This window comes from Rhamphochromis longiceps, linkage group LG23 (assembly GCF_057381845.1).
Source record: "Rhamphochromis longiceps isolate RC_006_pf linkage group LG23, R_longiceps_female_GT1.1, whole genome shotgun sequence".
NCBI classification, from domain to species: Eukaryota; Metazoa; Chordata; class Actinopteri; order Cichliformes; family Cichlidae; genus Rhamphochromis; species Rhamphochromis longiceps.
Window position 1 is genome coordinate 23,423,389 of NC_140578.1, and position 25,681 is coordinate 23,449,069.

At 41.2% G+C, this 25,681-nt stretch overlaps 1 protein-coding gene and 1 non-coding gene across 12 annotated transcripts in view; both read left to right on the forward strand.

Moving 5' to 3' along the window:
- LOC146641961 (nck-associated protein 5-like) overlaps nt 1–22,881 on the forward strand; it is a 188,676-nt gene extending 165,795 nt beyond the window's left edge. For 10 of the 11 annotated variants that reach the window (XM_085397949.1, XM_085397951.1, XM_085397950.1 and 7 more), the window contains 5 exons: nt 5,265–5,588; nt 8,488–8,609; nt 10,309–10,438; nt 10,563–10,738; nt 20,592–22,881. In XM_085397949.1, coding sequence (XP_085254075.1) covers nt 5,265–5,588; nt 8,488–8,609; nt 10,309–10,438; nt 10,563–10,738; nt 20,592–20,903 — 1,064 coding nt within the window. In that variant the 3' untranslated portion in view covers nt 20,904–22,881. Of the gene's footprint in view, nt 1–5,235; nt 5,589–8,487; nt 8,610–10,308; nt 10,439–10,562; nt 10,739–20,591 lie in introns of those variants that run through there. The other variant, XM_085397959.1, reaches the window with a different exon arrangement.
- A 1,347-nt stretch (nt 22,882–24,228) lies between these two features.
- On the forward strand, nt 24,229–24,303 carry trnar-ccu (transfer RNA arginine (anticodon CCU)). Its single transcript has one exon. It is a non-coding gene; the product is annotated as a tRNA-Arg (tRNA).
- The last annotated feature ends 1,378 nt before the right edge of the window (nt 24,304–25,681 follow it).

The following is a 25,681-nucleotide window of genomic DNA, read 5'->3' on the forward strand; positions in this document are numbered from 1 at the left end:
TTATTGCTACAGGAGAATATTTATTTTATTATTTTACATTTACAATTTTTTTCCTGGGGACCCTGTGACACCCCATTGAAGAGCCATAGGCTGCATCTCTTAAGATCTCACTGTTGGGTTTGTAAGGCCATGTTACTCCTAAATTTCTATCTTGTTCAAAGAGAAGATATAAAACAAAGTTCTAAGCTAATCGACCTTAGTGTTCTCCTTTTTTTTTTAAAAAAAGAATCGATAAGAGAATCGAATCGTTAAACAGAATCGAAAATGGAATCGTGAAAATCTTATCAGTACCCAATCCCTACCCACCGTGGTCTTCTGCTGCTGTTGAGATGCTCTTCTGCATACCTTGGTCATAATGATTGGTTATTGTACTTCCTGTTGCTTTCCTATTAGCTGAATGTAGTCTGGCTATTCTCCTCTAACCTCTGGCATCAACATGCTGTTTTTACCCAGAGAACTACCAAACACTGGATATTTTCTAATTTTTCAGACCATTCCCTGTAAACTCTAGAAACATCTATGTTTTTGAAATACTCAGACCAACAACCATGCCACATTCAAAGTCACTTAACTCGACTTTCTTCCTTATTCTGATGCTCAGTTTGAACTTTAGCAGGTCGTCTTGATCATGTCTACATATCTAAATGCACTGAGTTGTTGCGTTACTTATTAGATTAGATATTTGCATTAATTAGCAATTGAACAGGTGTACCTAACAAAGTGGCCAGGGACTGTAGTTAAGAACTTAGGTGCTAAAGAGTCAGAAAGTTCCTCCAGGAGTTGGTGGAGATCAAAACGGAGCAAAAACAAAACTGAATATTCAAAGGTTTACTAACAATAGCAATAAAGTCTTAGTCTCCAAACGTAATATATTTTAACTAGATGGAAAAGCTGGCCATTGTTCTCTGGGGTTGCATCTTAATTAGTCCTGTTTGTATGCAAAACATGCATGCTGGTGACAGTGAAAAATCTATACATCTGCCAGTTCTCACAATTAAAATAAATGTGTTTGTTAAGGCTGAGTGCAGATGGAAATAATCTCCACAGAAGCACAGAGTTGGCAGATTGAGCTGCGAAGCTACTAATCAATCACAAAATACTTTTGGCTTGAGCCACTAATATTGGGTCTGAGCCATGTCACCAAAAATAAAAATGTTAATTGTCTCTGTATTCTGGTTAACAGGCTGCCTTCTTTACATTCTGCCAACTAAGCGCTTCCCGACAGCCTGAATTAAATATTTAATAAAGGTTCAGCTGTGGCTGCTCGTTGCTTTTCAGCACTGCTATAATGTCACGTCCCTCCAAAGTGCAGCATTCACAGGCTTTAATGCCAGGTAAACACATCAATCATAAAAATAGTTTACATCCAGCCAGTTTATGATGCAAGCAGCTCGAGTTATGAATGTGGGCTTGGAGGTTCACACTGGTCAGTTATTGTACTGTGCATTAGAAGAATTTCCCTCAAGGCAGGTATTTTTTTCCTCATAAAGGGACAATAAATAACGTTTTGACTGACCCGGAGCTCAAAATGACTCTAATACGTCTGCAGAGGTTTGATGGCACTGTTGATCAATACTAATAATTCAGCTATTACTTCACCAGGTGCTGATGTGTGTGGTGTTCAAAACTTACTTTGTAGACTTTTGTTTTTAGAAAATGGCGCTGCCTTTTTAAAACATTTTTAACAAGCACGAAAGTACAAAATAACAGAAAAAGACTGTATTCTTCAGCCAAAGAGGAATAATTTCAACTGGATGTTTGCTCCAGCAACAAAAGAGATAGTACACTCTGTTGTATTAATCCAGCCTTACAATTTCTGTTGTGTTTTTCTTCCTCGAATAAACCCATTTCCACGCAGAGGAGGTATCAATAAGGCAACTCTCTCTGCTCAAACCCTGGAGGTTGTATACAGAAGTGATAGGGAGCTCATGAAAAACTAGATTATGTCCAGTCGTTGTTCCCTCTGGGTAGAATTACTGTGGACCTTGTTATAGTTTGGTTATAGAGGGCATTTTGAACTGCCAGGCTTGGCATTCAATTACACAGCCGTGTAATCTATGGCTCTCTCCGCCTTTCGCTCTCATATACAAGTAAACATCCATGTGCATACGGAGGCTATGACATGCACTGAGATCAGCATTTCTGTTTATTCCAGTACATGTAAGTGTCCTCGAGGGCCTGATAGCAGATACATTTGCAACTAACAGGCCATCTGTGCAATGAACATGGTGTATCTGTACATCCAAACACTTATATAAGGACTCGTTTTCACAGTATGTTGCGAAATCTGCTGAAAGTTGGCGACATGCACCGATTTTTCTTCTCAAAAACTCGCTCAAATATTCCCCTACTTTGTGCATCTATTGGCAATGCTTTTAAATTTAGATAATGTACATTTAAGTAATGTACTTGGCATCCTTGCTAGAAAAACGTCCAAAGAGAAAATGGATAGATGGTATGAGCTTCACATCTAAGTGTAAATATTGTTTTCTGTTTTTCTTTCTAGCGGTAAACTAATTCTGAAGTATGCCCGATTAAGTACTTGCAAATTCTTTTTAAAGCTCACTGTGAAGCACAACAGCGTTGAAAGAAACCCTTTAAGCTTTAGTAACACTGAGAAGCAGAATCTGTAAATATCTACGCATTTCTGAGAGACTGAAGAAAAGAAAGCCTTCAGGTTCGCTTTAAGAGTTTTTAACAACCAATACTTGGAGATGCAGAACTGAAAAAGTCTTGAACTTCCACTGTTTTTTACTTCAGACAACTTTTTAGGAGGTTTACACTCCAGTATCTCCGATCATACTTCTCATCTTTCTTGTGTCCAAGGAACCAGACTTGAGCAATAGTTCTCCAGACTTTCTGAAGGTCTTTCAAAGTGTTTCTTTAGACATTGGCTTCTTTTTCACTCACTGTCAGTCCAGAACGTGTTCTAGGGCTGCTCGATTATGGCAAAAATGATAATCACGATTATTTTCACTGAAATTGAGATCACGATTATTTGACGATATTTATTTAACCCTTTAAGACCTACTATAGAACCAAGTCCACCAGAGCTTATATTATTTTTTTTACATGCTGTAGTGCCATTTGTGGGAGCATTTCAAGTTGCTATACATCAATACAACTGTTATAGCCCATATTTTAATAATATGTATGCATTAAGTCCATAGTAATTACATAAATTGCAAAAAAGTGCAATAAACTACAAAAAAAAATTGAAAATCGCTTTTGTTTTGTTTACATATATTTCTACTTGGAGAAATTTAAGAGGCTTATCCCTCAAAATTTTAAATACAATAAAGTTGCAAAAAATAGTTTACAACAACAGGAAATTTATTTTGAGTGTCTTCATAGTTTTATTTTGGAGATACAGCAATTTTTATATACTGCAGGAAAAACAAAAAACAATCCTATGATGCAGATTTGCAAAGAAAACAGCATGTGCATCATTTCACTGTGGGAAGTGTTACGAACAGCTGATAGGAACGGCAAAGCGTGTTTCTGGAATATTATGTTTTTGTTCCTGCAAGCGCTTTTTATGCAATTTTTGCAAAGCTATATGTGGAACGAAACCGTGACCGAGGACAAGCTGATGGCATCAGATGTAAGTACAACTCCTCCGGTTTCATATGCAAAACAAATTATTGCGCTAGCTTACACGGTTCAGGTTCTACAGGGATTTAAAAATAGTTACGCAAAACGGAGCGTGCTGCTCTGACCGGCTTTAAAGGGTTAACAATGACTTTAAAAAAAATAATATAAAATAGTGTGCAACACCACTGAAGTTTTTTTTTTTTTAAACTCTCTTTTCAACCAACGGCAGTCACTCTCCAAATAACTTCTGCTTAGCTTTCCGAGCTTCCCTCGGGTCCTCTTAATCAGCGGTCTCCAACCTTTTTTGCGCCACGGACCGGTTTATGCCCGACAATATTTTCACGGACCGGCCTTTAAGGTGTCGCGGATAAATTAGGGAGGGGCTAATAATCGGCTCAGTCATTTTTAATGATCGTTGAAAGCCCAGATCGTAATCGTGATTAAAATTCGATTAATTGAGCAGCCCTAACGTGTTCCCAACCATTTTAAAAGGAATGGCTTTGTCTGTTAAGCCACTTAACTCTGACCTATAAGTTATTCAAGCATAAAAAGACTCCTAACTCAATGGATGAACCAGTTTTGTTTTTGTATGTAACAGCCACCTTAGTGAAGAGCCTATTTTACTTTTTTAACTTTGTTATTAGCAGCCTGTCACAAAAACACTTTTTTCCCCAATTTCTTAAGTACAATCTATGAAAAATACCAAAGATAACTGTACTAGTATGGTATTTTTGCACCAGGTGATTCCCAAAGAGATATTAAGTAAAAACTTGGTCATACCAAATTCCGACTTTCAAGCTCGTTGGAATTCTACACATTTTGGTTTTGCTTTATATGCTGTATTTACATGTATGTTTACACATGCTTCATTAAATCACTATTTCCCATTTTCCTTGCAAAATAGAAAGAAGTGGGGGTGGCTCAAGGCTTTTCCCAGTGCTGTAAATTAATCTGAATCTTTTTGACCCAAGAATTACTTTGACGTAATTATGTAAAACTCTGGCAATGTTTAATATGAGCGTCCACCATTGGAACAGTATACACAGCTGAAAACAAGAAAAAGAATAACAGGTCCCTGGTAAGAAAGCTAATTAATCCTCAGTGGTTTTCAGTGTAACTCAGCAAAAAGTTGCAAACCACTAATAATTAGCCGATGTAACTGTTGGCCATTACCGTTCACAGTTACAAGGGCCTGTGCTGTGCTGAATGGCCATCCATCTGTTCCAGCCTGAGTCAAGGCTCTGCAAACTGTGGTTTCTAAACGACATCCATCTGTTCCTACTCGCTGTCACATCGCCTGATTACAACCCAGCGTGCACTCTGATGAATCCAAGGAGCATGTCCTCGGGTTGCAGCTCAATCGTGTATTTAGTTCAGAATTGCTGGCAGCAGGTGTTTCTTGTGTACTGTGTATATGAGAGCTGTGTGCCTCTCACCATAGTGATAACTACAAATGGGCACCAGAAAGGAGCTTCCAAAAAGTACTGTGTCAGTTTAAAATGTTTTGTTTTCTCTCTTTTTCCATTTACATTGTGTTTTGAACCTGCTACAGATTCCTTGTTTAAACACAACCCTTTCCGCTGCATGTAAATCCAGGTCCTCCTTTTCTTTTCCTGTGTCGTTGTCTCCTGCTTCTCCCAGACGTCACACTCCTCTCCCTGTCACTTTAGGCTTCGGCTGTCAGATGAGAACCCTGGACAGTGGCATCGGCACCTTCCCTCTCCCCGATTCTGTCACCCGGGCCAGCGGTCGCCACATCCCTAAATCTGAATCCAGCCCCGAGGGGGTGACCGGTGGCTCCTCTGAGCTCGATCGGGAGCCTCCCTCTTCTCACCCTGACCCCTCACAACCTGATGTGAAAGTGCCTTCCCTTTCAAAACCCCACCCGCATGTCTCTATGAGCATGGGTCACTCCCTGTCTGACCCCACTGTGACCTGCAGCAACAACAACGCCCAGGACACCCAGAACCGCCTGCCCAAATTAGCATCCTCAGGTAAGACAGGAATATTAACTGTAAACAAATGCCTCACAACATAGCCTTCTTTTTCCTGTTTGTAGACCCTTTATAGTATTGACCGGTCATTTTAAGTGGAATGGCAACCCATTGAGTCGAGTCCCCTATGGCATCGCAGACAAGTTGTACTCATTGGTGTAGAGTGAATCAGATTGACTGCAACATGATGGGAGTTTCATAGATTAGAAGCAGTTACTTACAAACCTTTGCTGAGAGCGATTGCAGTCAGCCAGAGCTGGTCTCTGATCGTTTGGAGACAGGTTGCCTTCCAATAAGCAACCTGTTTAATTGTCTTGTGATTGAAACTGTTTCCTTAGGAGTTGAAGGCACTGCACGATCAACCTCTGGGGAACCAGTTGGTTGCTGCTAACTACTTGCATTCGGTCACCAAATGCAAAAGAAAAAAATCAATGCAAACACTGGGCACCCACCAATTTTTCCTAAATGGAATGAGGTTGTAGTCCTGAATGGAAATCTGTGGACGATTTTTTTGAAACAGCAGAGATGGCGATTGCCCAAAGAGGCCAACTGTTTGCTTTGAAACAGTCAAAGTGGAGAATACACCCAGCTACTCGTGTTGTTACACTGACATGAGTGCATCGGTATTGGATTAAACACCTAACCAAAATATCAGCCAAGTAAATATGGCTGGCTAGTTTGTGAATCTCTTGGATGAATATTTGATTCCTAGTCAATCTGCCTTTCAGGCCAAATGAACAAATCCACTACAATGACAGCAGTTTCATTTCTGAAGAGTTTCCTTCAATGTTACAAGTGATGGTTGATGAGTTTCTGCAGTATATCTACCTGCAGTAACCCTAGCTTGTGCATTCGCTTGTATAAGCATTACATTTACAACTTGCAGTGCTTCTTAAATCAAAGCAAAGGTGCCAGCCTCATTTATATCTTACAGATAATAGATGTCTGGCTTTATTAATCTAATATATCACTGATACTCATCAGTGCTTTGTACTGTTAGTTTTTTACAGCACTTTTTTTCTTTAAATTAACTTGAAGGTCATCAGAGCTGCCAGGATGTGGCACCACAATAGAAAGAACAGTGCTTTTCATTGTGCTTTTCAGGCTATTCATGTTTTCCATCGAGGTCACAGTGGAAATAAATTTAAATCCATGCCTGTAAACGTTACCATTATCATGTTTGATGGACAAAAAGCCTAGGCTCGAAAGCCTCAGACAGCTTATTTACCTTTCAGGAAGTTAAGTGAAGTATTGAATGTCACTGTACTTTATGTTAATGCATTTTCCTCCTGACTGCTCAAGGGCTCCCGAGGAGCAGACAAGAGGAAGCCGTTTGGTTTATTAAACTCTGATTAAAAGAAGAACCTTGTTTGTTCAGCTAATTCAGAGACTAATGCATCAACACTGACATCTGATACTCAGTTGAGATAGTAGAAAGCCATACACTCCCACTCCCCGAGGAAAACCAACAAATGCAATTAGATAGGCACGTCACCGCAGCCATAGATCATAAAGCACCTTCTGCCTCGGCGTCGGCCATGATGCACGGCAGAACTGCGGAGGGTAGCATGCAATCAGATGGCTAATTAAAGCTACAATAACATGCAGGGATGAGCGCTCACACCCGGAGATTTATGCTTACAAGACATTAGGCGGCATCTCGTTCACCCCAGTGCTGCGGTGTCACTGCAGAGGCAGGAATCTGAGGCAAAACTACAAACATAAAGTGGCTCCTGTTGAGTCTTCCCTGTGAAACAAGTTGATTATGAAAGCCTTAACAGTAAGCTGTGCGTCTTTATCACAGGTTTTACCTCTTTGTCCTTTCCTTCATCATTATAAAAAATTCAAAAAAAGCAAAGGATACCTGAACAGACAGAACGTCTGTCACATTGTTTGTTTCGTAATGGGTGAGAGGAAGAAGGGGAAAGGACTTTTATGATCTCCATGCAGATTTCTCAGATGGAGACAGAACACGAGCCAAAAGCAGCCCGTTATTGTAATGCAGCTGAAAGAGAGGTTTCTGAATGCGAGACAATTAAACTGGCGTCTGACAGCACTGGGTAGAGTGATAATAAGACGGCCCGACGTCATTTGGGGACGACAGCTGAAAGCTGTTCTGTTGGCTGCCAGGAGTTGTGGATGGAGCAGTCACAGGGTGGACGCTGTTAATGTTTCATTCAGATATGCGAATGGGAAATGGGTTTGTAGCCAGCTGGATAGGTTTCGACTGAATGGATGTACAAGATGTACTCATCCCGTGTTTCATCAGCCTGTCAGCTCAAGGAGAAATTACCACGAGAATTACAGTGGTCTTTCCCTGCTCCACTCCCACGTCTATCTGCCCTACGTCCAAATATGTTGCAGTTTGTAGTTTATAAGTAAAAGTCCTTTTCGATTGTCGCTCTGAAGTATTTGACTGTTCCTCAAATGACTGTCGTGGTAGACTTCTGACTTGCTAGCTTTACAGCTGTTTCTCCTGTTTGTGCGGTAGCATTTAGCTGGCTAACAAACCATTCCGCTTCTGTTTTGTCGCTGAACAGCCTCTAGTTGAATTATTACCACTTTTTGGCAGCAGTGGCACATTACACACTATCAGGCACATCGATTAGCACAGCAAATATATCAATTTTAAGAGAAAAAGTAGTTGCATAACCTATTTGATCACTTATAATTTAATGATTTTTCAAATACTCAAAAATCCTGCGTGTATCTAGTTGCCAGTGGATATTCCACGCTCTGTTTGCACAGGTAATCCACTTGGTCATATGTTAGTTCAGATCTTCTTGTAAAATTCAGTGGTCAGTGTTCGCCACATCACCTTCATCACCTTCATCACCGTCTTATCATGTTTGTTATAAACCTCCTGCCTCATTTCTCTTTTATATCCCCCGATTTCTAGACGCAATCCAGACAAAGAGGTTGAGTTTTTGTGCCCCACGCAGCAACATCTCAGGTTCCACTGAGGACAAAGAGACAGAAGCAGAGAGGAAGATGAAATCCAAGGACCATGATATGCTGGGCGTAAGTCGTTTACATTACACTTAGTCTAAGTTGACATATTTGTGGTTCTTAAAGGGACTCGAGAGATACCCAGACACTGTCTCAAACTTTACACAGTTTCAAAGATGAAATTCTTTCATTAGCTGCAGAGTTGAAAATGGTCATTGCTTGTTTTTGAGGAATGAGGTAATAAAGTGGTGGCCACACACTAGCATTTTTCCCACTAATGTCACCAGGGAGGCTGTATACTTACCAACTGTTGAGGGTAACGTGTTGTGAAGGAGCTTCTTAGAAATATCTGTTTTTGTTGCAGTTAATTGCTTTTGAATTAAGCAGTTACAGTTTTTTAATGCGTTTCTTTAGCGCTGCTAAGCTAGTGAGATGGCAGAAAAGACAGCCTTTTCTTCATGGAAGTATTCACTTTATTTTGAATATATAGTTGAAAGGAGACAATAACTGCATCACAGTGAAATGCAGTGTGTGTGTGTTGAGAAAAATAATGATGGCCGTGCTGCAGCTACAGAGCATCAGTGCCTAGCTTTTAGGTCAGCTGAAACTGTCACTCCAAGGGGGATTAATTAGCTTGTTGCTGATTATGTGGTAGAGGAGAATACATTCAGATGTAGAAGTCCGGTAGGATATACTCCAATCTGACAACATAACCAACATGCACAAGCTAATTATTACCTTTATTTAACCAGTCCCATTGAGATCAAAGAAATCTGGCCAATATCTACAGCATGATGTGCAGTGTACAGATACTCACACAATCACTTCACTGGTTAAAGTGTGTTTAGAATCAGATGTTTCTGCAGTTAGTCCATGTCCAAGGTGCACAGGAAGAAAATTAAAAGAAAAAGAATAACCCAAAAGTACTGTAGACTTTGCTCTCCTCAGCAGGTAAGATCACACAGGCCCAGAGACTGGTCTGCAACCTCGTGGCAACCTCCAGTCATGAGTGAAAAATGCGTATTCTCCTCACTTACGTTTCAGAAGGCTTTTTATTTGACAGTTAATAGTCTCTGTTTCTGGTTTGTGTCACACTTTTCACAGTTTCACTACCATTTAGCAAGTAGTTGAGAAGTGCTTGCAGACTAGTTGGCAACTGTTGCAACCACTAGAGACCAAAGCAATTAAAAGGAGGTTACTCCCCAAGCACAGTAAACCTCTTTGCAACTAGTTTCACCTAGAAAGCAACTTTCAGCAGCCAATTGCCAACAAAGTTATTCTTGGTTGCCAGGGGGGTTGTTGACCAAACTCTAGACCTGTGTGACTGAGGTCTTATAGACCTGGGATTCAAATGGTGCTTTTCTAGGCTTACTGACCGCTCCGCTCCATTTATAGGGTTAGTATAGTTGCTAAGGGGACACTTTGACACTTTGGGATTGGGATCTATGGCTCCCAGCCGGTCTCCAGGCCTTTGTGACTCTGTAACATTACCGACTGTTTTATAATGTTGCAAATAACTTTTAAAAGTAAACTTTCTCAAAACTGTAGGTATCTACATATGAATAACTAAATTTGCTACTGAACTAAAAAAGAGAGAAGCTTAAACACCACTTTGCTTTGCAAAAAGTTAACTTAGTCATGAGGGCTATATTTAAAGTTTTTTCCTGGTATCTTCTCTGTGCAAAAACCAGACTGCATAATAGCACTCGTATGGCTTTGAAGGCGCGTTATGTCTCTGTTTTAAAATGACTTTTTTGTTGTCCATGAATAGGAAAGAGCCTTGCGAGTGTGCACGTACTCAGGCAGCAGCAGCGACACTGAGACTGAACCCGAGGGGACGGGAAGCACTTTGGGCTCGCCGCAAAAGACCCTGATCAACAGAGCTAAGAGGAATGACTCAGGTGTGGTTGAAAGTTGTAGTCGCTGAATCTTTCATGAAGCTTCCTCAGTCTTTATCTTTTGTAGAAGTTGGATCAAGTTTAACAAAAAATGCCTTTTTTGTGAATCTGTTTCCTGTGTTTCTAGTCGAGCAGAATGAGGACACCCTGAAGAGAAGAAGTGTGGAAAAATCCTTGTCAATCATGGACTACTACCAACACGACATGTTCTCGCACCTGGAGAAGGACAGCAGGAAGATTTCGCAGTACAACCTGCTGCACAAGGAGTCGGCCCTTGATGGAAAAGCTGGAGACAGACTCAGTGTGAGTATTCAAACTCCTCATTGTTTCCCCGCTAATCAGATTCGCTCATTAACAGCTGTTTTACAGGCTTGCTGCCGATTCCCATCAAGCATTTTATTCGTGTTAAACTTTCCTGTCAAGGAAGCCGTCCAGTAGGTCACTTTCTAAGTGTTTCAATTTAGCGGGTGAATGTTCTGTATATTAATAGTTATTATTGATTGGTAGGCCTCAGAATACCATTAGAAAGAGAAAATGCACTACGCCCTGTGTTTGTTGTTCTAGGATAAATCAATTGGCTCTTAGCGTAGCCCAAAAAGAGGCACTTTAAAGTGTTAAAAGCCATGCAGCTCCCAGATGTATGCTTCTTTATGCAGCATAAAGAGGATGAGTATTGAGTCAGAAAAACGGCGCCTGACCTCAATGAAAGTCTTCCCAGGATGGAAGATGCATAATTTCGCTTTCCTTGCAGCGGAGGCAGAGGGAGGAAGAATAAATTGGACCGTTAGGATTCTCGTATGTCGCAAACTTCGGCAAGGAGACTCCTCAGATGGTCAGACTCCCAAAGCACAAGAGCTCTTTCAAAGTCACTAAAAATCCAAGGTTTTTTCTTTTTTCTTCCCGATAGAGTTGTTTGCGCTCCCAAGGTTTTTCTCTTCGGCCGTTTGGAATCGTTTACAGATTTTCACGGAAAAAATCCGCCTAATTACTTTCGATCACCTCACCCTCTTGTGTCAGCGGGTATTTGCCTACAAGTATTTAACGCTGCTGAATGACAAATTAGAATCAGAGACCATGAAATGGCCTGCAGCCTGCAATATGCCGGCTCTCTGGGACAAACTCTCTTACAGTGCGCCTGCCCCAGCAGCAGCAGCCCTGACATAAAAATCCATAATTTAAAAAAAAAAGGCCTGAGTCAGCACGACTTTTTAAGAAAAACTATTGTCTATTAGAGATGGGGGAGAAAAATCTCAATTTATGGTGTGGGCTGGTTCTCGACCTCTGAAGTCATCTTGGAATTTAAAATGAGATCAGATCGAATCTATTTGTAATCATTTACACCCACAAATTAGAAAAAATAAACATTTTTTCGAATTTAGATCTCATTCCCACCATTAAACAGTCAAGTTTTGTTGTGCACATGCAGCCTCCATCTGAACCATGCTGCAGATTATTATGACAAATTGCGCTGGGTGTAGGTGATGCAGTGAGTCCAGGGTGATTCAGCAAGTAAACACACACCCGAGTGTCCTGAGAGCGGCACTCGAGCACAAATGAATCCCCCTAAGCTCCGAGGTCAGTTTGCTGACTCTGCCAAGTCAAGCAAAAGCAGCGTTTCGATCAAGTATTACATTATTGTACAGAGGCCGATTCGCCATTTAACAAAGCAAAGTTCAGCGACTCCACTCGAACTACAAGCGAGGAAACAGGAAGAGAGAGATTTCTGATTCCGATCCGAGTCCCGGTGGACAGGCAAAGCATCGAACGGGAAGCTTTTGAAGTGACGCTGTGCGGCCAAGCTGCAAGCACAGCTCCATTAGCCCACACGCAACGGACTCAAACAGGACAAGCAAGGCTGTGTTTGTCTCATCCTCAGACCTGCCTGTCATGTAATTGGATGCGCAAGGCTACGTTTCCCAGTTGAGTGTTGGCTTGCAACACTTACAGGGACTGCTGCAATAATGTGAGGTCAGAAGTTCAACCCCTGAAACACCCAAGAAGCACGCCTTGTCAGAGTGAAACCCGTGAAAACTTGCTGTCATAAAGCTGCTCAACTTTCTTTAAAAAGCTGCTTAGTATTGTTTCACAGCTGTGAGATTATATTAGTCTGTGGATGTGCCTAATTCTAATATTCACGTGTTTTTGAGCACGTACTTTAGGACCAAAGCTGCAATGGCCCCAAATGCAGTTTATCAATAGGCCTCCATTGTACAGTAATACAGCGATAATGAGTGTTAGCTGCTACCACTTGGGATCAATGGCTTTGTGTGTCATAGCATTGGAGGTTTATGAACTGATCCAAGAGATTAAAGAAACAGCTTCCTCAATAATAGCTGACACTGTCATGAGGAGTAATTTACTTGTAGACCACTTTGCAGGTTTCTAACTCTAATTTCAAGACACTTTGCGTTTGGTATGAAATGTGTCGTATTTTTCTGCTATTCGTATTATGGTAGTCATGTTTACTGCAAAAAGTTCAAATAAAGCAGCAACTTCCATACATGAATAACAAAAACAACGACATTTCAGAAACTGCAGTTTCTCTACTGGCTCTGAAAATGACTCGTTCCCCATAGACTTCCAGTTTTACAGAGGAAATAAACAACTTTCCACCCAGCAGCTAAAAACTGTTTTTATGGTTTTAACCAATTTTCCCCCAATTTAAGAGCCTGGCTGCTTTCACTGGAAGATGGGTGCCAACGCAAGTATCCACACCTGTCTGCTAGGCTAACCAAATAATGTGACGAATGATATCTGTTCCTGCTACCCTTAGCTTACATCTCAAGTCCTGTTTCTCACAAGGTAAAGCTGGTTGTTGTTAATCCAAAGGTTAGTAGTTTGCATGTCACACTGTCCTTGAGCGAGATACTGACCCCAAGTTGGTCCCAATTTAGAACTCCTCGAACGAATGTTAGACAAAGTGCTTAAAGTTTCTTAGTACGCCTTTAGTACCAACTGAGTTTGATTATGTCTATTGCTACAAGACAGGATGGATCTATGCATGCGTGGGCCCTGTGATTGGCTGGTACTGACTAGGTATTTGGATTAATGAGCAGTTAAACACACGTACCTAATGAAGTCACCGGTGAGTGGAAGTACCAGTCCGTGTAAAATGTGACTTTTCAAACCCAGGGAGACAAATCCAGATGAAGAGGAAGTCTGATTAGCTTTAATAAAAGGTAAAAGGTGTTTCAAATGCAACAACAGCACACCTGAGTTTGTCTAAACTTTTTCTTAGGTACAAATAGTATTGTAAACTTACAGTTTTTAGACAAAGCACCAATAAAAAACCCAAAATACAAATAAAAAAAGAGCAGCTGTAAAATTTAACCTGTAAAATTTGACTCCACCTTACTACTGCTGCATAGTAAATTTACTTACTCCGATGGGAACCCACTTACTGAAGCATCCTATCGCACTGTGTACGTTTGCTGTGATTTTACTAGCAGCTAATTCCACTGATTTCAAACTTCTGCGTTAAAATAAGCATTCGTGTCAACAATAACCTTATTCGTCAGCCGTGAACCGACCGTAATGATGGATGACTGCTTCTGAACCCATTTACCCCGCATTATTCCTCTGAAAAAGACAATCTATCCGAGTGTCATCACCTCCTCACCCCTGGTTGTGCACGTCCACACCTGTGCGGCCGCTCTCCTTTTGTCGTGGCTCGGGAGCATTTGACTGTCACCGGCTTTAGTTTGGGGAAGTTTGGTGGCTGGTAGCGGGCCTGTGTCAGAGCCCCGTGATTTAAGCGCCTTTAATAACCTTTCACAAACACTCAGGCGAGTGATGTAAAGCTCAGCGGCTCCCATCAGGGCCCTCACAGCCCATGCTGGCCTCCCATTCATCATCCTGACAGCACCTGACAGCCCCGCTAACGGCGCCCCCCACCCCCTTCTCCTTTCTATCCTCTCCTTCCTCCCAGTCTCTCTTTCTCCCACGTGTCTTTGCCTTTCTTCCCCTTCAGTTTTGCCCCTCTCTATTTCTGTCTCCCATACAACTCTCTTTGTCTTTCTTCCCAGTTGACTTTGCCCGCTTTCGCTCTAAACAGGTTTCCTTTGTCTCCTTCTGTCTTGTTTTTGTCCTCCTTGAATGAACTTTTGTGCTTTTATTGCTTTTCCTGCTTACTCATTACTTTCCCCCCTTTATTTCCACGCTTTGTCTGGGATATTGCTGCAGGAAAACAGCATCAGAACTTGTGCCAAGGTGTGGCATTGGTGATATTCCTGTGGCCCAGGTCCAAACAAAACCCTTCTGTGTAGCACAAATCAGCAGACTCCTCAAGCGTGGAACAGCTTGTTACCTTGGGCAGTAATTACATGGTGAGGGTTAGGGGAACATTTCAGTTGACATGCAGTTTGAAATAAGGCTGCTAGATAACCAAAACTGCATCAGTGTACAAATAAATATCAGCAGCAGGAATATGCGCTTCCCACTGTGTCACTGTCAGGCTGATAGCATCGCCAGAGTCAGATGGAAAAGACCCCGAAATAGAAAGCGAGAAGCCGCCATCGCACTTTCACCACACTGGCCCGCGATCAAATTACTCGCGCAGTGGTGACAGCAAAGACAACACATAGCCCGAGACAATAAATAAGTTATATTAGCATTTCCCCTCCCACCACCACTGTTGTCCTCATTGTAAAGTAACCCAGACGCTACAATCACACGATGCACGGACACGAAGTTGCTGAAATTCTGTCAGCAACAATAGAAAATGAGTTTTCCAATTACTTCTCCCTCCAAACTTTTCTCAAACCTGACACTGACCAAACTTGTGATTTGTTGCCTCCTTTCAGCACAGTTCACACTGAATACACTTTCACGTCATTGAAACTGGCCATGAATAGTTTCTAATAACCATTCAACACCCAGCTTGATGTCTGTCCACAGCTGCTCTGATTTTCTTGCAGATAACATGGGAAAAAAATTGTTTTGTTAGTATTAACACAAATCTCGCTTCATAATGCCTCCATGTGCTGAATACAGATCTGCTTCTATTAATTTTTTTTCTCATCACATCCTTTCAGCAAACTTAAATGCCAGCAGTGGACTTGTTGCTTTATTTTGAGGATGAACAAATAACATCTATGTCAAAGTCCTTGAGCTCTCAATCTTGGCTCGTGGTGACAGGAAGGTTTGCTAATTGGTTTACAGTGCAGATAATAATATTTGTCATCTTATTGCAAGTTATATCTTTAATAAACCAGTCAAAAGAAGCAAGTCAATCCTCCATATACATTCCTGTTAAAAATACATACTATTCAGGAGAAATAAACATGTTTGCAGCCTGTTACGAAACTAAACTAAACTAGATGAGGGCTCCTTTAAGCCACCCATTTTAATCGTATTAAGGTTCCAAGTTATGCAGTATTAAAGCATCATCTACATATAAATATATAATGATGAACCATGCATGTATATACCAGCATAGCCATACGTTTGACACTCACTGATATGTCAGTAAATGGCAGTCGTTGCAATTTTCAACCTCAGAGTTTACTTCTGGACCAACTGCTTTGCATCAGCTGCTTTATTAAATAGAAAAACAAGAATAATATAGTTATAAATATGCACTGATTAGTGTGTAATTATGTTTTCTAACAAACTGCAACTGCAGACTCAAAATATGAGGCGTCATGCCAATGTTTTATTATATGAGAACGTGTCCTCTCCACCAAAGAATGCAAAGGAAAGAGAAAACGCAAACAACATTTTAATAAAATGTTATCCTCAATGTCCTGAACACTAACATGCAAAAATGTGGATAAATATACTCATTTATTCCTGATACTGTTATTATCAGCACATTAGACATGTGATGCTCCTGTCTCTGGACATCTGACAATGAGCTCGCTAAACAGCAGCAACAGCTGGTTATAAGCTAACATTATGCCAGCTAATGTTAGGCTTGAGAGTCCTAAAAACCACACTTTCCCTCTGATAACAGTTTGATTACATTCTCAAATCCTTGGTGAGTTTATTCACTAAGTGTCTAAGTCCAATCCAATTGAAGACAGTTTCACTAATGTCAGATAATAGAAGCTAACGGTGGCTAATAGAGGCTAACAGCAGCTAACAGAGGCTAACAGCAGCAAAAACAGTTGCACTTACTGACAGAAAAGTTCACACGCCCTAAACAGCTCATCTCAGCATCACTGTCACTAGACAGAAAAATTCTTCATTGTCAATATCCCAGCATAACAAAATTACTGACAATAAATACCATATTTAAACATAGCTTACTGACTAATTAACAGATACATGAGGGTTGTAATGGTATGATGCTGAGCACTTTACATGAGTTTTTTTGCATAATATAAAATCCCCATAAGGAGGTGAAACTGCACATGAGGTTCATGCATAGTTACTGTGGGGTCGTGTTAAGATGGGGAGGAAGCTGTGTTTCGGTCGGTCTGTATGTGTTTGGATAGTTTTAAAGCGCCTGCCATAGTCATAGGAGCCTGAACACAGATCGGGGCGGTCGTGGCTCAAGAGTTGGGAGTTTGCCTTGTAATCGGAAGGTTGCCGGTTTGAGCCCCGGCTTGGACAGTCTCGGTCATTGTGTCCTTGGGCAAGACACTTCACCCGTTGCCTACTGGTGGTGGTCAGAGGGCCCGGTGGCGCCAGTGTCCGGCAGCCTCGCCTCTGTCAGTGCGCATCAGGTTGGCTGTGGCTACAATGTAGCTTGCCATCACCAGTGTGTGAATGGGTGGCTGACTGGTTGTGTAAAGTGCTTTGGGGTCCTTAGGGGCTAGAAAAGTGCTATACAAATACAGACCATCGTCCGAGGGGTGTGTTGTCTTCATGGTTTTGCTTGGCCCTCTTTATGATTTTGTTTTTGTTTGTGCTGCTTTCACAACATGCTTGTGTCACCTTTGGTGCAGCTACCATACAAGGCTGTCATGCAGGCTATGAGAATGCTCTCTGTTGTGCATGTGTAGAAGGTGATGAGCAGCTGTTGGAGCGGTTTGGCTCTCATCAGCCTCCTTAGAAGGTAAAGTCATTATTTTGCCTGACCTGTGGCTGCTGATGTGTTCTCATTCCAGTAAAGGCGACCCCCCCCCCCCTCCCTGGGGACTCCAAGATGGCAACTGTTACTAGCTCCATCTTTTATTTACAGAGTGTGGCTATTACAATTTTGGTCATTAAAAGCTACTAAGTATAGCAGTGTGCATACAATTAGTTTGACTTCATGAGAAATCTGAAGGATTACAGATCTAAAGCATAGACGTGTAACATCTGTACGACTCAGAATATTAACGTAAAAAGGGAAAAATACATAACAGCAGGGGAAAACAAAAAAATGTTTCTTGCTTGAGCCTTAATAAAAGACCCTTTCACTCAGCTTTTGTAGCAAGCAGGTCTGCTGAATTTGAGTTTAGACATCCTATTACTGGCATGTGATGCAGAACCAATTGCTGATTCGGGCCCTCGTGTTTTCAAGAAGGAAGCTCTCACTGAGACGTCCGCCTGGAGCCTGAGTTATGTGTGGAGCCATCATTTTGGCTGCGCCCGCAGGTGGTACAGAGACCTGCACCGGGAAGCTTCGATCTGCTGGTAATTGTGTTCCTCCGAAATCAAACCCAATCAGCGATGGCACAGCCAACCCCCCTTTCTTTTCTCTCCTCTTGTTTGTGACGAATGGAGGCTGGCTGAGAGAATCAGCATCTGAAGACTGTTTTTCACTGTCGCACAGCTAATCACAGATTCACGTTGTGCACTCTTTTCTTTGCCCCGAGGCGGTTTAACGACAGGTCTTTTCTTTTTTGTACAGCTGACAAAAATCTGACACAAAAATAGGAAAGCTATGAAAAAGCACGCGTGGGTGTCGAATTAAAACTCGTCCGGTCTAATCTGCATTCAGCACCTGTTTTTAATTTGGAAGTTAACCTCCGCACCTGCAAAAAAAAAAAAAAAAAGCTGCTCCTGTGTGTCAGATGTGAGTCACACGTCACCTCTGGGCACATTTTTCCTTTAATATTTCTTTTGATTCCGACCTCTTTACAAATTTATGATGACTCCGCCTCCCAACAAAGGTCACCGTGCAGATTAATGGGCCTCGATGGGATGTTAGGGTTTTGTGTTGATTCGGCATCAGTCACAATATGAGGTGATTACTTTCATTTTTAGCCTTCCTGTTGAACTTTTCAGGCATTTTCTTTTACATTTGCATGTTTAAAACTCTTCCAGGATTTGATGCTCTTATGAGACCTGCTGCATTTAGAGGCAAATGATTTCCTCTCTTCCCTCTCAATCCTTTCCTCATCATGACATAGTTTACACCTGGGTTGGCACGTGAATGTAATTAGGTTGTTAGTAAGAGAAACTGAGAAGACTTCACTAATGTTTCACTATAGAGCAGTGACATCCCTGTATCGAGCACGAACAGCCTGCTATGTCTCACAGAAAGAAATCCAGTTTCAGCGGTATGTCATTTAGTCAGTAAGCTGTCACTGCATACATCTACAGAAGCACCACATCACCAAAGGTGGAATATTTTGATAAGATAAGAGATGAGGCTACTTGATAAGGAGAAAAACATGCTAGATCAGGCTGCAGCAGGAAATAGAAGAAACCCTAAATGGACACACTTCCATTACATACAGACCTTAGAATGAATTAAAAATATAAATAATAAAAAAATAAATTAAAATAAGCTGTTCAATCAATGGTTTCACAGACAACAGGACTAATTAATTAATTAACAGCTGTGCTTACATAAAGGGACACTGTACTTCCTGCTACAGTTCAAAATTACGTGACTTCAGCTTCTTGTAGATTGATGCTATGAGCCTGCTCCTGCTCTGTGGCTGGAAATGTCAACCCTGTGGACCAGACTAACAGCAACAGGCTCATGTGAAGCTTTCACCCTACAGTATATTAATTAGGCTGGGATATAGCAGCATTATGAACATAGACATTTTTACAGAGTAAACAAAAAAGGTGAGCTAATGTCTCCTTAGGTCGCCCACTTTTACATACTGTTAAATCAGAAATAACCAAATTAAACTTTTCTCGTTGTGGCCTCTTTGAAATTCCTTGCTTTATGACTTATTCGATCAAACCCTTTTGGTTTTTATTTAGGTGGAACTTTTGTAATAAAGGCTGTGAAAGCATGTATTTATGGCTAAGTAAGACAAATGTGATCACGTTTTCAGTGTGATAAGAGGCAGATGAGACCTTCATATTAAGGGGAACTTTTAAAGATCTCTGTGTGTGCGTGACCCTTGCAGTAAGAGTTTGCACGGGCCAAATTGTGCTAATAAAGTTCAGTGGCGTATGTGTTTGTGCTCCTTGTGTGAAGTAGTTCTGGATTTATGTCCGAAGGGAGCTACAGCTCGCAGCTAAATGCTAAACGGTCCAGGTTTGGAGGGTCCCTAGAGGTTGTCCAGCCCCTGCAGCTACTCCTCTGTGTACTTACCCCTGCAAAAAGCACCTATGAAGATAGCTGCTGTGCTCCCAGGCTTTATTTGTTGCAGAAATAAAGTTGTTTACAGCCTCTGAGGAGGTGTTTTGATGCTGAGGGGTACAGTAACTACCTTGTTAAAGTGTCTTTTGAGACACGCATTAAAAAGATACTGGGAAGCAGGTACATTATGAATAAGAACAGACTATTTTTAGGTGTATGTGTTGTGTTGCTTTCCCTCTGAAGGGATTATTTTACTCTGTGATTGTGTGGCAATGGGTCATATGACAGTGAAGCAGACGGCTAATGCATGCTTTTACAGTTTTTGTAGCTGAGTTAGCTAAAGGTGTGTTTCTTGGTCTGGCACATTTTGGCATCAGCTAAGAGATGAAACCACTCCTGCTAATTGAAGCAGTGTTAACAAACAGCAGCTTTTTTACTAATGTATTCCTACAAAGCAGATGGTCAGAGGTAATGCAAAAGAAATAATAACGTTGAATGGCACAGTTAATGTAGCAGGAAGAGTGCCGAGGGGACCAAATTCCCTGCGATGAATGCCTGCCAGCACCCAAGACGTACATTTGGTCGTTGAGCGTGACAAAAATCTCAATATAGATCACTGTCGTACTCACTGTTGTTAGAGTAGAGACAGGGCAGCGCAAAAAGTTCACACTGCAGCATTTACCGTAACATGAACTAGCGTGTATTTGCTCTTCATTAACAGATGTTCCTTTCTCTCTGCAGAAAGAGATTCCCATGGAGAAGATGCCCGTCAGCACAAGCCAGCCGCTCTCTCTCAACTTCTCTTTGGAGTCCTTAAACAAGCTGAATCAGAGCAGCTCCAGCAGCCTGTACCCGGACACGGGCTCGGGCGGCCGCAGAGCTGACTGCCACGCCGACGGGGGGAAGAGCGGGGAGAGCTGCTTCAAAGGAGACGAGGCCTCGTCCTCCTCCAGTTTCACGAGCAGGCCCGGGGTGGATCCCGTGGGCTCCCTTAGCGACTCGCTGTACGACAGCTTCTCTTCCTGCACCAGCCAGGGATCCAACGAAGTCTGAAAAAGCAGGGCTGTAGAGATGGAGTCCAGTTTTCAAGACATTTCTCTTTCAGATTCTGTCCTTCTTATTGGAAATCATGCCTTGATTGGCTGGAGGTTGAACGACACAGTGGACATATGGAGTGGATTTTTGGGTAGATTACATCTGTTTTTCTAGGGGATTACCCCTAACAGGGTTGGGCGATACATTAACATTTTCTGCCACATCTCCACAACTAATTATTTTGGCAAACTGAGGTACACCTTAGCATCTTAAAGCAGCCATTCCCAAATTAAAAATATATATTAATTAAAAAACTATCAATTTGAAGTGGCATCGTTTTGGAAAGCCGACATTTTAAAAAGTTTGTATTTATTTATTGAAAACGCCCAAACTTTGGGAACCACAGATGGGATAACAGCAACTCTATCAAACAATTAGGGTAGAAAACCAGGAACATTTGGCATGTCAGTGAAAAACTTTGATATCTGTGTACAGCTTTCCACTCTTGCTCATAAAACCTCCAGAAAGTAAGGAGCTATTGCACTTTAGAGTTAATTATTTACAGCGACATTATAAAAGGTGGACGTACTTCCGAGTATAACAAAATAAATAAAGAAATAAAGCCAATGCAGAAGTGCCTTAAACCTGCATTATTCTTTAATAACCACCAGGGAATGCAGACCTGTAGTTCCAGAAAGACTTGTTGTCTATGGGAAAATAATCCAGAGACAACATAAGTAAACACTTTTGTGATGAGTTTATTAGCTCACTTGCTTAATTTAGGTCATACTCAGTAAATATTTAAGTCCATTCTGTACATTCTTTGAAGTTTAACGATTATCCGGGGTGTGCCATGTCCGTCCCTCGTCAACTGCAGTTTAAAAACATCGGAAGTTTGAACTTCTGAAACCAATGGGTGATGTTACCACAGCCACATCCATCTTTTATACTGTCTACGGTTGCAACGCAGAAAATTAGCAAACTAAAACGCCAAAAATCTCCCGCAATAATACAACCGCCAATCATCTGAGCCGGTCACTGTCCTATCGCCCAACCCTAAACACTAGTTTGTGTTTATTTTCTTCTTTTTTCTCAGCCTTGCAAAAATGTCTTGGTTTTGGTTTGGATCTGCTCTTGATTTCCTCTCAACCTTCAGCTAATCTTGGAGAGGACTTGTCTCAGTTACAGCCCTGCCATGAAAGGACGAGTGCCGGTCCCCTCTGCCTACAACAAGAAGCACTTAGAAGAGCTACAGACGCGAGGATGAATCCTCAACCTAAAAAAGAAAAGAAAAAAAAACAGGACTTTTAAAGGTTTGGCTTGGGTGTGGTGGACTGGACAGCAATACACGTTTGTATCATTAGTGACCACCCCTCCTCCTCTTCCTCCCACCATGCTGGTGTACTTCTTATCATTGCACTGTAACAAATACTGTACAAAGATGTGTAAAATAAAAGAAAACACGACAAGCAGAATGGGCAATATTTGCATAAAACTCCATTTTTGAAACTCCACATGGTACATGAATTAATGAGACCAGGTACAGATAAAACAAGCAAACATAAGGTGTCGTCGCCCGTAGCTCAGGGAACATACTGGACTAAAGTCGATTGTAAAAATGAAAACGCAGCCATCGGGAAAGCGTAGACAAATGGCTCTCCAAGCATCCAAACGTAGTCTCATGTAGCATAACACACCCAAACTCTCCAAAACCTCAGCTTTCCTCTCGTGGCTGTATATTATGTTGTATATATTAAAAAAATATAAGTTAATATCAGAACGGGCATTGCTGATCGATATATATGCAAGTAAGAACAAAAAGAAAGTAAAAAGATGTAAATTGTTTGCCAATCGTTCAACCTGTTTAATGTCTGCTGTTTGGCGTCTTGTGTTTTCTTTCGGGCGTTCTTCTTCTTCTTGTTGTTTTTAAAAAAAGTAAAAATATTATTTTGATCAATAAGAGCTCACGCTAAAATGTTTTTTATCACTTTTTTTTTATCACATTTCTCTCTGGAATTTGACCAGCTGGTGCTAATCAACAGAGCCGACTGTGTGTTTTCGATTTTTCTATGAAACTGTTAATATTGTATGAAGAGAGTCTGAAGAGGACTTGTGTATTTTTCTAGATGTCCAGTATTTATACCCACATTTTGTACTGTCAGACTGTAGTGTGATTGTCATGCTTCACCTCTTTCCTTAAACCTTCCTTTGTAAAGAGAAAGTTACCAGCAGTGTTACTTTGGTAATTAATATTATTGTTATTATTATTATTACTGTGTGCAATTTGTCTGTTACACTAGACTTTAATGCTATATTTTATGTAACTATTTCCTAAATAAATACGAGAAACTATTTCCTATTTCAACCTGAGCTGCAGGATGTCTTTGTGTTTTTCTGAGCAATATAGTGAAGGAGGTGCTACGTGTAACTTCATACGCGGTGATTCATTTGACCTTTCTTTAAGTGTGAAAATCCAGGTTTGGAGAAAGCCCTCCCCAAAATGTTTCATGGCGTGTAATCACCGCTTCCCCCTCACAATCTGTCAGCAGGGGCTGAAGCTCAGAGCTCTCGCTGCAGAGGGATTTATAACCATTAGTCCCCTGATGGGCAATTATACGCATATAAATAAACGCAATTAGTTTAAGCACGCTTGGAAGATTTCTCTTTCTCTGTGTCTGCCTCTTAAGCATAGGCTTGTAGGTTATTTGAGCAGCACGCGAGCAGATTTAAAGTCGAGGTTAAGTAGTATGCTTTTTTTTTCTTTTGTTCTGTGCAATTCCTCAAGGTGAATCACAACGTAAAGAACTGACAGTATTAGACCAATAACCCCTGTGAGCAGCATCTGGTGACTGTGGGAAGGAAGAACTCCCTTTTAACGGGAAGAGATCTCCAGCTGACCAAGTCTCAGGAAGTGGAAGCAACTGGTAGAGGATTAGGAGAAAGCGAAGAGAGGAAAGAATAAGAGAGACATAGGTGCACTGATTTATTATTAGAAAAGACTGTATTAAAATTTCATGAAAAGGTCACAGAATTTGGTGATGACTACACAGCGGTATTACAAAAATAAAAATGAGTCACAAAGTGCAGAACTTAATGGATTTTCACAGCACTGAAAATATGACTCAAAAACTGAAAAGTAGTTCAAGTTCTCAAAGTGAGTTTCAGAGACGTGCAAACGGTCCGGAAGCCAAAGCTAACGTCAATTGCTGCAAATAATAAAATGGAGCAGTACTCAAGTGATTATAAAAGTCTTCATGGGTTAATAATCAGGCACACAAACACTAACATGTCTAAGTGTCCTTTAAAGTTAAACCTTGCTTGTACCTGCTAGCTCCTGTGTGCAGCCCCAGTGGCCCAATGGATAAGGCACTGGCCTCCTAAAAGCCAGGGATTGTGGGTTCGAGTCCCATCTGGGGTGCTGTCCAGCAGAGTGGCGCAGCCTAAGCGTGCTGGGCCCATAACGCAGTGGTCGATGGATCAAAACCATCCTCTGCTAGCACTTTCAGACAGCCACCTTGCTGTCCTCGTATACAAACGCTGGCTTTGCCACTTCTAGTACTGATGTGTCCCTTTATTCCTCAAAGATTTTGGTCTATTATAGACTTGATGTCATCGCTGAGTTGCTGCAGATTTGTCCATCTAGCATCCTAAAGGCGCTCTATAGGACTGAGATCTGGCGACTGTGGAGAACACTGAACTCATTATCATGTTCAAGAAACCAGTTTGAGATGATCTAAGCTTGTGACATGGTGTGTTATCCTGCTGGAAGCAGACACCAGCAGCACTAATACGAGGCAGGATGGATCCATGTTTTAATGTCTATGCCAAATTCTGAAAACATCTGAAGGTAGCAGCAGCGATTGATACTCATCAGACCAGGCAAGATTTTTCCAATCTTCTGTTATGCAGTTTTGGTGAATTTGAATTGTAGCCTCAGTTTCCTGTTTTTAGAGAAGAAGAATAAGACGACTCTTGGTTGATGTCAGGAGTAGAGATGGCACGATACCCCTTTTTTTATGTCCGATACCGATACCGATATCATAAATTTGGATATGTGCCAATACCGATATGAATCCGATATAGTGTTTTTAATCAATAAAACTGTTTTTTAATATCTTGCTGCATTTTGTATAAGTTCATACTCAAGTTTAAATAAACAACAACACTAAAGCTATTCTGTTATACCTGTATGTAAAAAATACACTGCACAAAATATTTCATAGTTCAGCAATACTGATCAATCTAATAAACTTAAACCTACTACATCCTTCCTATTCTGGTATTTTAAAGAGTACTTAGCAGAAATCTTAAGCAACCTAACTAATAGGGTTGCAAACTCCCAGCAAAAAAAAAATAGGGAACCACCCACCCTCCACCTCATGATGCTTAATCGACGTAATCAACTTTAATTTGATGCAGTGTGGGAAAAAAAATGCACAGAAATAAATTTTTTTTGAAAAATAATTAAATAGATTCAACATCTTCCTTCAACAGAACTGCAGACTGCACAGATGGTATCTTCCCAAAGGAAAAAGTAATATAGCTTACTAGGGTATATTAGACTTAACAGTTACTATATACAGTAATGGACTTTGGGTGTAAGATTCAGATAGTTATTGATTAAAAGCTAGACATTTTAAATGAGAATAAGAAAGAAAAGTATGTCTTTGTGCCCCCTCTTCCCTGTTCATGCCCTATCGGCCCCCCTGGCTAAACTTTGCTAGATCCGCCCCTGGACAGTTACCAGCCGTCAGCTGCAAAAGATCCTCGAGTAGAAAGTAATATTAAATAAATTC